Consider the following 12,454-nt stretch of genomic DNA (forward strand, 5'->3'; position numbering starts at 1 on the left):
AGTGATGGATGTGAACAGGACAAAGTTGGTTTATTATATAAAGGCCATCTTTCACCATGGTATTAACTCCCTTTTCTCCTACTTTTAAATGCTTGTGCCGGCCATGTCTAAATATGGAAGATGAGCAACTGTATCTTTTCCAGATGGCTTTACCACATGTCTCTAATCTATAGTTTGTATATATTTTGTACACTCACACATGCTATCTTTCATTTTAGTATAACACTGAGTAATACATTGTACATATTATATGTATTTTTTCTCAATGATTATTCAGGACATTTTGAGAGCAGTAGTGGAACAGAGGGTATAGATATCTCCCAAATCACGTGCAGATGCACACTTTGTTCTGCTTAGTTTGAGACTCTAAAGTGGCTTGCTGTTTTTAGTTATAGTTTTTGTACGGTATTTAAAACATTGCAGACAGGAAAGAAGAACAAAACAAAAGATAACAGCCCCGTAAATGTTCATATTATTTTATTCATATGATATTGGTTACTTTTTGCTCTAGATCATTGAAACTGAAAATATGATGGACCGTATTGTTAATGGCTTATCTGAATCTAGTATCAAGGTGCGATTAGCTGCAGTCAGGTAGGATGCTTTTTTTGTTTCATACAAACAATTTTTTTTGGTCAAAGTCTGGTGTTGCACTTGGTAGAACTTTTTTCAAGAGCTGAAGTTAATCTGAAATCTTCTGCTTTTGGAAAACTTGTTAGGGGGAGAAAATGATCCTGGACTAGCTCAGTATTTTCTTTTGCTATTTGCAAGCTGTTAGTCACCACGTTCTAGGCTGCATTATTATGTGCAAAAGCAACGTGTGTGTGTGTATGCATAGAAGCAGAAGCGTATCTCTGTGTACTTTTTTCACAATGAATGTTTCTTTTCTGTTTTAGATGTTTGCACAGCTTGTCCCGTTCTGTTCAGCAGCTCAGGACAAGTTTTCAGGACCATGCTGTATGGAAACCTTTAATGAAGGTAAGTGAAGTCAAGTTGCAACCACTCGAATTTTCTGCTTGGTTATAATAACGTGGAGGATATGGTGTATGTTTAATTTGCACGTGTTTCTGTAGAGTCATAGCATATATGACCCAGAAATCAGATTCCATGCCAAGAGTGCTGTGGTCCATGCTTTGCTATTTGTTCATCTTTTTTTTCTGTGATCAGTTAATAAAGCTACATTATCCCTAATTTTTAGTCTTGCAGGACACTAGGACTGTATATCCTTCAGTTCAGAGTAGATGGAACAGCTCAGGCTTGGTCTGTAAGTGCTACAAGAGTATGTAGGTCTGTTTTCTGCTGTAGTTCTCTAGTTCTCATTGCAAATACTAAAACTGAAGCTGAAGAACTCAGCAAAACTTTTTAAAATACTTTTTTTTTTTTTAAATTAAATGCTATTGTGCACAAGGTTAAAATGCATTGAGATGCATCTATTGTTTCTTGCCCTGTAATGTGATTGTCACTAAGTGCAGATAGATAGACCAGTTTCTTAGTGTCAGTGTTTTTCAGCTCTCGAGAATGGGGAATGAGGTGATTTTGCAAAGAGCCTGAATGCTTAGGCAATGTAGATGTCCTTGAGAATCACCATGCCTGAAATGAGCCTGACTCTATGCAGAAGTACAATAGCCATGCCAGAGAAAGCCTCATCAGCAAAGTTGAACTGATGAACCTGATAGTGAGGCACAGTTACATGAGCTGACTGTCTTCAAGCTTCAAAGTGCTGTAAGGAAGTAATCAGGAGATCTTTCGGCTGTTGCTGGTGGTTTGGATGATTCTGTACAAGAAGGATGGATGCCTGTTGGACACGCTGCTCAGGCCTGTACAAAGTCTCACTGACTTTCTCTGATCTGCTTATGAACATAATCCTCAGAAATAACGGACTACACAAAACTGATGTGCTGGTCATCTTATTGGCCTTATATGAGGCTTGTGTGAATTAGAAGCCCTAAAGTGTGGGACTACTTTGTACTGTAGTTTCATGATGGAAATGATGGAGCAGTTATTTTCTGACAAGATATAATATACTGTACCTATTACACATGAAGCACTGATTCTTGATTTATGAATTTATGAATTGTGATGATAATCTGTGAGTTAATTAATCATTGTTAATTGGCAAGTCGAGAGATTTGACCACACAAGTTCCTGGAGCTTCCTTTTTTGACTTTTTTTTTTTTTTTTTGGTAAAGCGTGGTACAGAGGTGTTCTGCAGCTGCAGCCTGTTCTCTGTTGGATGCTGAGCAGAGTAGATCCATGCTTTGCAGAACAGGGCTTCATTCCCTTGATTTCTTTTAAAACCCACATGAAAGCTCTCAAATCTGACTTATGAGAAAGAGTTTTGCATTGCTCCAGCTTGTCATGTAGTAAGAAGTATCACATTGAGTTGAATGAGTGCTGTCTGAATCTGCACTATGAGCATCTCCAAATGTGTACAAGTATTCCATTTCACAGCAATCCCTGCCTTACCCTACTCATTGACAGAGATTCTCCATTCTCCCCTTCATGACAACAGGTTTTACAGAATGCTCCAAATGAAATTCTGATAGTAGCATCTTCTACACTATGCAATCTTCTACTAGAATTCTCACCGAGCAAAGAGGTTAGTGTTTGTCTGTTACCTTTTATTGTTTCTGAATGAAAGCTGCCCTACAGAGGGGTTCAATAAGTGTAAGGGTATCCTGGTGGGTAGGAGCGACATGTTATTTGTCATAGAGTTGTAATGTTAGGCAGACTGAAATCTCTGATTGATGCTAATATCAAGTAAACCTGCTTACAGTGCTGTGACACTTAAATATTGTTGAATAGTTAAATATAGCCTCTGAAGGGGGGAAAGAAAAAGTAGAAATGAATTTTTTAACTCATAGAATAATGATTATCTTAAAAAAAAAAAACAACTTGAGAGCACCAAGAAAACAAACTTTAATTGGGGATATGATTGTCTTACAGAATTACTGCTGTGATCTTGAAAATGCTGCCATAGCTCAACTGAGAGGTCTTTATTTTTCTTGATTGAAAGATAGGGGATATCTGCTGTGCGTTCTGTGTCACATCTGTGTTTCGTACAATCCTTACAGCCCACCCAGCCCCAACCCCTGCCATGGGGTTGCCCTCCACCAGCTCACGCTGCCCAAGGCCTCATCCAGCTTGGCCCTGGAACCTCCAGGGATGTGGCAGCCACACACTTCTGTGAGCAGCAGTGCCAGGGCCTCGCCACTCTTTGAGTAAAGAATTCTCTCCCCTCATAGAAAACTACCTTTTAGTGCTCATGAATATGGAGCATGGCTCTGTCAGTTCATCAGAGCAGGCCGAGTGTGTTGGAATTTGAAGAGTGAGATATAAGCAAGACCTTTTTTTAAAAAAAATGATGTTTACTTTTATTTGTACACCTAATTATTTGGAGTATTGTTTTAAAGGTCTGGTTTTTTGGTTTTTTTTTTTTTTTTTGTCCCAACTTGTTCATTTTAGCCTATTTTGGAATCAGGAGCCATAGAACTTCTGTGTAGTTTAACACAAAGTGAAAATCTTGCCTTGCGAGTGAATGGCATTTGGGCTTTAATGGTGAGTAAAATACCAATGGAATACTTCTTGCAATTGCACTTCTGGAGTAGTTTGTTAATGTGACTTAAGAAACTTGTGAGCTGTTACTAGAAATAGTGTAAGTGAAGTCTGTTTTTGCATTCTGTCCATCCAAAGAAGGAAAGCACTGTCAGCCTGGAACGCTTCAACAGCTAGAGATGAATAAGAACCCTTTCATTCAGATACTGATTTGGTTGTCCGGATCATTCAGGCAAATATTTGAGCAGTGTCAAATCATTATGGGGACAAATAAAAGTGGGTAATAACCAGGTCAGCAAAATCAGCCATGAAACAGTGTGCATATGGATTTATTGCATAGCCATAAATGCTCTCTTATGGGGAATTTACAGTTCTTTGTAAGTTATAGCAATTTTGGGACTAATTCAGCAAGGATATTTATATGCTTGCAGGCAACAGTCTCCTAAAAGTAAAAAACTAAAGCTTAAGCTTTAAAAAGCATTGTCTTTTTCAGAATATGGCATTTCAAGCTGAACAGAAGATCAAATCAGACATCTTACGAGGTCTGAGCACGGAGCAGTTATTCCAGTTACTTTCTGATTCCGATGTAAATGTTCTGATGAAAACTTTGGGACTGCTCAGGAATCTTCTGTCTACTCGTCCAGTAAGTAGAGCTGCAAACAGACTTTGTTCTGATCGAACATACAGACAATGAAAATTAATGATCAGTTTTATTTTTGACAAAGATTTTGGCTCAGAATACAAAATGGTTTTCTGTTTGATTGCTCTTTGGTACGTGGCTAAAACTGAGGGCTCTGCTTTGCATTTATCCCAGTGTCTGTAAGCAAAAGTTCAAACCAGTGTCAGAAAAACTGGAAAGAATTCTGTACATCCGCTTGTTATCTGTTATAAAATACAGCACTAGACAGTTGTATTTAATCATCAGCTCCATTACATTTAGCTTCCCACAGTGTTGTCCTAAAAACTTGTCCAGAATAGCAGTGAGGGCAGTGAGGGAGCTGCACTTCTGAGTCAGTATGTGGAGAGGTGCATTGTATTGAGGATACCTAATGTTTCTTCTCTCTTGACACCTGAAATATTTCTGTTCTTACCCAGCTGTGTAGTGAGCTCAGACTTGATGAATTTGACTGTGGGACTGCTCACTTGGGGGAAAAAAAATGCATTCGCTCATTTTACACACTAAAGTAAAATGGTTTGAAAATGTAAGTCCATGAATTGTTTTTGACAGGGAGAATGAGATATTGGTGGAGGAAATGAAAGGGGTAATCCCCTGTGATGAACAGAGGGAAAACATGCAGCAAACATTTGGCAAGCCAGCATTTTTGTGGGGGAAAAATGGCACGAAGCCTCTACTGTGCATTTATCACGTGTTGTGTTTCTACCATAAAAAGGTCACTGCAAAATAGCTTCTGATATCTGTACTTACTGAATCTCAATAAGCTTCATTGAGGATTTACACTGTCTTAATGTGAAGATTTTCATGTGAAAGAAGCGACCTGTCATTCATTAATTCACCCTGAGCTGAGCTCTGACAGCAGAGTCTCATTATTTTAAGGTGTTATTTGTCTGATACCATCCCAGCTTCACCTACTGTCTGTAACACTTCAGAGCCAGAATCAACCGTTCTCATTCTGTACCCAGAACTTACTCCAGAGTAACTCATCCAGCAGCTTTTGATTCAAGTTTCAGTGCTAGCAATTTTAAGAAATCCTACAAGAATCTCTATTGATAAGAAGTTCCAGCTCAGAAAACTGCAGTGTGTGCTGTGCACAGGTTATGTCTGGTGGCTGCTGGCTGTCACTCCTGAGTTTTGCTATCAGATCCTCCAGTAGATTTAGTTTTGCATTTTTTTTCTGTTACTCCTTATGACTGCTTATATTCTTGTACTGGTAGTCCCTAATCATATGACCCTTTTACCTGTAAGTCTCTGACCTTGAGACAGTTTTCCTAGACTATAAGTAATTTATGCATCTTATCTTTCTGAATCCTTTAAGGTTTTTGGTTTTATTAAATGAAGATCTCAATCCTGGTTGCAATGATCCAGTAAGTGTAGCAAAAGTTCCAGGTGGAAAAAAAATAAGCCACACTTCTTTACCCCTCCTTGATGTCCTCCTGTTATCAGAGGAGAAAAGGTGGTTCTTTCTATAACTACAGCATCATACTGAGAGCTCACATCCAGTAGGACTTAGTCTTCAGCCTGTGGCCAAGTAGGAAACCAGTGGTTTTTTTCCTACAGGTTTCAGTGAACTCAGAACCAAGGCCCATATTGTGCTCTCTCAAACGTGACCAGGGTTCAGATGAAGAGGAATATTACCAAGTGTTTCTGCTGCTTTGGGTTTTGGGAGATCTCGCTATGTACTATAGGAATTTTGTGCAATGTTGCTACTCTTTATTTAAAGTAATTCATGTAGGAATGCTGCCTGTGTGTGTGGAAAATTACTGCTAACTGTATTTCATTGCTTTGACAGCACATAGACCATATAATGAGCACTCATGGGAAGCAAATCATGCAAGCGGTGACCCTCATTTTGGAAGGGGAGCACAATATAGAAGTCAAAGAGCAGGTATCCTTTCTTTTGTTTTCATGGCAGAATTTTCATTGGCAGAATACAATCTAAAAATGCTTACTGTTCTCACCATGTTAATTTTTTTGAGGATTATGATTTGCTGTGGCTGTTTTACTGAGGTCTGTCCATTTAATAACTTTAGCACCTACAAGAAGTTCCTCTTCAGTGCATTACTGCAAACATGCTTGAATTCAATTCAGAATGCTTTTTAGATTTCACAGGTAGGAGAACACTGTACATGAGAGCAGAAGAATTAAATCTAAGGCAGTAGCATGGCAGAAGGGGGATGGTGGGGACATGGGAAGAGGAAAAAGCCAATATTTCATGCCTGGAAAAGCTTCATGGTTATTTGCTCCTACAGCAGCTGCTGGAACAGTCAATAAAAAAGAATAGTGTTAGTGCCCGCTTTGCTGGCGGTGGAACATGTTCTGCTGGGAGCTGTGGCATCTCAGCTGTTCCTGGGGGCTGTGGGAGCCAGCAGTGCTCACAGCAGAGGAGGCAGTAGCGGGGAGAAGAGCATGCTGGTGTAGCCCAAGAGAAGAGCAGGAGGGGCATGCTCTGAAAAACTGCAGTTGGATGAGTAAAAATATACACAAGCAAAGGGACCTGAAGAGAGATGTTCAACAGAGAAAAGCATTTCTGGTTTTAGAACAGCATAAGGGTGAGGCCACCACAGCAAAAGTACAAGGATGGATGGCAGAATTTGGCTAATTATGGGAGATGAAGGCTCTCTTTAACTGTCTTCCTCACACAGGACATGTGGTGGTGAGTAATGGGGGCACTGAGGAGCTGTGGGAGATTGCCATGGATTCCTTTGGCTTAGAATGGATGTTGGTAGTGAGCAGCATGGCAAATATCTTTAATCGCTAAATCCAGAGTGATTGAAATCTCTGCTCAGTAAAGAGTGGGCTGAAGTGGTCTTTTGTGGCCGTTTAAAATGCCGAATTAGCAAAAAGAAATACCAAACCACAAACACATGTAAGACTAAATATGTAGCAAGTGTAGTGAAACCATGGTTGTGAAGCAGCTGAGGATTAAACAGTTGTTTCTTTCTAAATTGTTTTTGATAAAGCTCTAGTAAGTGAAATGGCCTTTTTTGCAATAGGAGATGATTTTGCCTGCCAAGCCTCTGAGAATTATTTTAGAGGAGGAAGCACACCTCCTGTAACAAGGCTGTTGTACTGAAGCTGAACGTAGGCTTTCAGTTTTGGAGCCTTTATTTACAGAGCACTTCGCTTACCCCTGCAATGAGATGAACATGTTTTTGTTTCAGAACTAACTTGCACACAACACTGCACACAAGTAGGATGGTGCTTATCGCTGACTGCCTTGTTAGTGTGTCCTCAGCAGCTTTGGGACGTAATGGACATATGCAGCTTAGGCAAAGGCATCACACATGCGCTGGTCATTCTCCACAGCCCTCCTGCAGCCACACGTACAGAAAACATGGCTGAATTCTTGTGCAGCTCTTAAGGGAAGAATTCATAGAGCAGTGTGCCTCCTGAGCGCCTGGAAAGCTGCCTTTGCAAGTCTTAATGCCTTGTGCATGTAGTGCAAACATGGGCTTTCTTGCTTCAAGGTTATGTTGTAAGATGGCTTTTCTAATTCACAAGTAATAAGCAGGTGCATTAAGTAGTTCGTTTGCGTTACCTCTGCAGGTGAGATGTGTGATTAGAACTTGTGGGGAAAAAAAGATATTTTTCTGAGGGTTCAGCAGATAGACCTCTGGTTTTCCCTTTCCTGACCTGAAGAACTACATGGATGTGTTCTGTTTTTTCCTAGCTGCTGTTACAGAATAGACTCCTTTACTTTCCAACACATTGTATCTTGTCTGTGTGCTGCATATTCCCATAAGAGACTTAAATTTTGCTCATTGTGAAATGAATCAGTGATTGTTGCTTAATTTTTTATAACAGCAAAAACTGTGTTTTTGGAAGGGCTGTTCAGGCACAATTGTTACTGCTTTGGCACTGGTGAAATGTAAGCAAGCTGGAAAATCCAGATTAACGATATTAAAACTAATTAAAAGAATTGTTTGTGACAAGTTCAGAGCTGTCAGGAAAGCTGTATAAATCATGGAATGTGATCTGCAGCCAATATTCTTAACAGTTTTTCTCTCTTTCAGACGTTATGTATACTTGCCAATATAGCAGATGGAACAACAGCAAAAGAACTGATTATGACCAACGATGACATTCTGCAGAAAATCAAATATTATATGGTATGAGGGAATTCTTCTTCAGTGTTTTATCTTGATCTTTTGCCAGAATTAAGGATGACGCTTTAGTATTTATTCGTGTAAATTCTTAGTCATCGTCACGCACTTAGCTCTCGTCTACCCAGTTGTGCTTAAGAAATCATGCTGTGCAGCTCTGTATGGCTGATTACAAGATCCGGTGTTATTTCCTGTAATAATGTTATGCTGACTTAAGCAATACATTTAACAGTTCTACTTGGAAAACTTGTAATGATCTTGGAAAAGCAGCATCCAGTAGATCTCTTACTGAGTATGTAAGAGGAATTGACTGAAAGCTACCAAAGTGTCTTATGTCATGGTGTTATCTTTGAGAGAAGTTATAGATACAGAATTTGTCCCCGCTTTTCCTACCTCATTTGTTACAGGATGAATGCCAAAATGTGTGAGAAATTCTGAATCTCGTCTTCTAAATTTGAATACTTTTTTTTTTCTATATTTAGAGTCATTCAAATGCTAAACTTCAGCTTGCTGCCATGTTCTGTATATCTAATCTCATATGGAATGAAGAAGAAGGTAAGAAAGCCTTATTAGTAATGCATAGACAAATTACTGCCCTGATCAAAAGGATAGAGTTACATACTAGTCATTATTGCAGTGCAGTGGAATCCAAACCATAAAGGGAGACATCATTATAGGTGTAATATGGAAGAAGTGCTTGGAACATAGGAGAAAATGTAGAGGGGCAGGAAGGGAGGAGGATGATGTCAATGAAAAGGAGCTGATGAGGTTCACACAGATTACACCTCTCTCAGGTCACAGAATTTTATGCTCTAAATGTTTTTCTGCTCACAGTGCTACAGCTTAGACTTAGAAATACACCTCCGGTTAAATGCTGCTTGTATCCAAAACAGAAAAAGGAGTTTAAAGAAGCCTGACTTCAGTTGCTTGCATTAGGATAAAATTTGTCTGGGATTTTGCCTTTGAATTCTTTTTTCTTTAAACACATGTGTACTGAAATACAGAAAAGAAAGAGGAGCTCTGTTTTAAAGCTGCCACAGCTGAAGGAGTTTTCCATTGCTGTGTCTTAGCTGAACTGTGCTCCATACCCCACTCCCTAAGCTGGTTTCTTCTGCCACTCCTTTCTTCTGTTCTGCACGTGTTTTTTATTTCAGTGGTGTTTCCAAGAATGTGATTTATTGTTGTAGGTTCACAAGAACGCCAAGATAAACTACGAGACATGGGAATAGTAGATATCCTACATAAATTGAGTCAGTCATCGGATCCGAATCTGTGTGACAAGTGAGTATAAATAAAACATAAAATCCAGAAACCAAGATGAGAGGGGAATCTTTGCTCTTATACGTGATCTTCTGGGATGCTGACTTGGCTCAGGTCTTGGAAAGGACTGTCAGGGCCATGACAGCATGGTTGGGAGGTGTAGGCTCAAAGGAGAAGCAAAACTTTTCAATTCAGGTTCTGATAATTAACACTCAATTAGCTGAAATATTGACAAAACTCTCACCATAGTTTTTTGGGAGGTATTTGTAACCAAGATGTCATAGAATCATAGAATCATAGAATTACCCAGGTTGGAAAAGACCTTGAAGATCATCAAGTCCAACCACAGGACTTGTTGTGCAAAGTTATATAAATTGTCCTGTTCTGACTGCTGCTTTCCACTGTTACTGTGAGGGTGCTCACTGTGGTAGTAGAGGTGGTTTTCCTGACAAGAATAACGTGCTTCTTGTGTGTGCTAACTTCATGATACATGACAGGTTTATTTCCCGGCTATAGTCGCTGCTTTTCATGGCACATCTGTAGTACAGAAAAATAATGGCTTCTCACCAACTGAAGGGGGATTTCTTTGCTTAAAAATTCAAGATTTGAGATGCATCTTAATCCACACCATACCTGACAGTAGCTTAGTTTATGCTGAACATCTGATGTACGTGATTAGATCGTCTTATTCTCAGGTACCAGGTGGATCCTTGAACTGTTACAGCCCACACAGCATTTCTGCACCAGAAATGAGGTTCTTCCAAACTGAAGGAAGCAGCGTTTTAGTTTCCTGTCACCTCTTTAGTTACCTTCCCTATCTTGCTGACGTAATGCGTGGTTTTGTTCATACATTTGATGATGATAAAGCCAGAACCCAACAATTAACAGCTTGATTTTCACTTGCAGGGCGAAGACAGCACTCCAGCAGTATCTTGCATGATCAAAGGCTAATGGAATCTACGGACACCCCTCATGTCTACTTAAGGAACAGCAGGAAATCCTCCTGACTCCTTATATTTGCACAAGTCACCTTGGGCTGCATTTTTCTTAGGTGCAGGGAGCTGCTTTGCAGAAACAGTTAAAATGATCAGGTCTCCAGTGCACTTGAGAATTTTTTTGAGGTAGTTTCTTTACTCAGAGGACTCTCGGGGGGTTGTTTTGGTTTGTTTGTTTTGGTTTGTTTTTTTCCTGAGCTACCTGGACTTTGGAATAGAACAATCAGTCATCATTTTCCTTTTGGGCCTACAGTTTTCTGCTTTTGCTGCAGCCTGTGTGCGTGGATGTGTGTGGGTGTGTTTGAGTGTGTGTATGTATGGGTGGATGTGTGTTGGGTGCGATACCTCAATTTTGTTTTTCCTTTTTTTGTGTGTGTGTGTGTGAAAATCTTTTTCTACAGGTTTTCAAGGGTTAACCATTGTTTGCTGTACGAATACTTCAATGAATTATATACAGTTTGAATGAAATGTTATTTAAAAAAACAAAAAACAAAAAACTGTTGTATCCCATAAAGTTTATTTTGGATTTTGAACAGATGAATGTTTTTAAGTAAAATATATGCATTTCTGAACTTCAGCTTAACTTACATTATACTTCCTTTTTAAAGAGGAAAATAAGGGGAGACAGCATATCCCAAAGGACAGGCAGCCAATTCTGTACTGACAAGATCCCAGAGTTAGCATCGTGCTGCCATACAGGGTCACTCAGTGCTGATGAAATGCTCAAATGAGTGGTATGGGACAGCTGGGTTGCTCTGTATCCCTGGGCAGTTTGAGAAGAAAGTCTCATGCTTTGGAGTTAGCGTGGCTGCTGACTTCTCTGGGAAGTGGCAGGTGGCTGCAGTATAAGCAGGTGTAAGCTCTTGCTGTAGAAGCCAAGAATTTCCTCAGGTAATTGCTGAAGGATTAGCTGATTTCACTAATGTTACGTGTTTGCCGATCCCTTATATCAGTGAAGAGAACAACGTGTTGCAAAAGCTCTGCTTTCAAGAGACCAGAAGGACCTGGCAAGCAGTGGTTAAGGGATTGCTTTATTTTTCATCCTTTACCTTCAGACATAGTTAAGCAACATGCAAATAACTTCCATTAGTGGGTGCTTTAAGTTGGAGAAGGGATGGGTTTTTTCTTTTTTTGCTCAGTCATGTTGCTATGAACTTTGTGTATATGTACAGATATACACACATGCATGGGTTTGGATAGCTGGGTGATAAGCAAGGGGATTTTACTATACTCAGAAGCCTAAATTGTCTGTAGGTTCCTGAGATGGTGCCTGTAAGCGTGGAGAAAAATTGTGGGTACAAATGAAGACTGTGTGAAATGTTAGGCTGGAATGCAAGACCCCTCCCTGGTGGCTTGAGGAGTCAATAATGCATAGGAGCAAATGGGAGCAGTAAGGAGCTCTCTTTCATGCAGGCCAGGGCTCTTGCTTTCTTCCTACGTCTACTTTCTAATTCCAGGTTAGGCTGTAGTTTCAATAGTCAGAATCTCCAAACACTGTATCTACGTAGCACTAACAGACATGTGAAGGGCTGCAGCCTATGTCTTAAACCAAATCTTTCATGTTACTTTGAGCTTCAGGAAGGCTGCTGCAGGAAGAGATGTCTGTGACTTTGCTAACCAGTTTTGATAAGCATCTTAATCTTAAATTTCTGATCAGAAGGTTAAATTGTGATAGCCTTACTTCTTTCAGAGGTCACTACTCGTGTCAGAAAACGTGACCACGGTTTGGCCTGGAATTGGAATGTGCTGTGTATCAGGTAACTGTTATCACTTGGTTGCAGAGGAGAATATATACATTTCATGTAATTTCTTCTGCTCTTGAAAGACAAATAAAAGTGAGCACCTGACACTTTCCCCCCCGA

The 12,454-nt window shown here is 39.8% G+C and overlaps 1 protein-coding gene across 5 annotated transcripts in view; it reads left to right on the forward strand.

The window, feature by feature from the left end:
* Window positions 1–12,454, forward strand: part of ARMC8 (armadillo repeat containing 8) — a 53,463-nt gene extending 41,009 nt beyond the window's left edge. For 2 of the 5 annotated variants that reach the window (XM_032446723.1, XM_032446722.1), the window contains exons 13-23: window positions 512–594; window positions 897–978; window positions 1,199–1,264; window positions 2,513–2,599; window positions 3,466–3,558; window positions 4,049–4,198; window positions 6,024–6,119; window positions 8,248–8,343; window positions 8,820–8,892; window positions 9,525–9,618; window positions 10,504–12,439. In XM_032446723.1, the coding sequence (XP_032302614.1) occupies window positions 512–594; window positions 897–978; window positions 1,199–1,264; window positions 2,513–2,599; window positions 3,466–3,558; window positions 4,049–4,198; window positions 6,024–6,119; window positions 8,248–8,343; window positions 8,820–8,892; window positions 9,525–9,618; window positions 10,504–10,537 (954 nt within the window). In that variant the 3' untranslated portion in view covers window positions 10,538–12,439. Of the gene's footprint in view, window positions 1–511; window positions 595–896; window positions 979–1,198; window positions 1,265–2,512; window positions 2,600–3,465; window positions 3,559–4,048; window positions 4,199–6,023; window positions 6,120–8,247; window positions 8,344–8,819; window positions 8,893–9,524; window positions 9,619–10,503 lie in introns of all 5 variants that reach the window. The other 3 variants (XM_015870980.2, XM_015870981.2, XM_032446721.1) reach the window with 2 other exon arrangements.

Source organism: Coturnix japonica, chromosome 9 (genome assembly GCF_001577835.2).
Source record: "Coturnix japonica isolate 7356 chromosome 9, Coturnix japonica 2.1, whole genome shotgun sequence".
Classification (NCBI taxonomy): domain Eukaryota; kingdom Metazoa; phylum Chordata; class Aves; order Galliformes; family Phasianidae; genus Coturnix; species Coturnix japonica.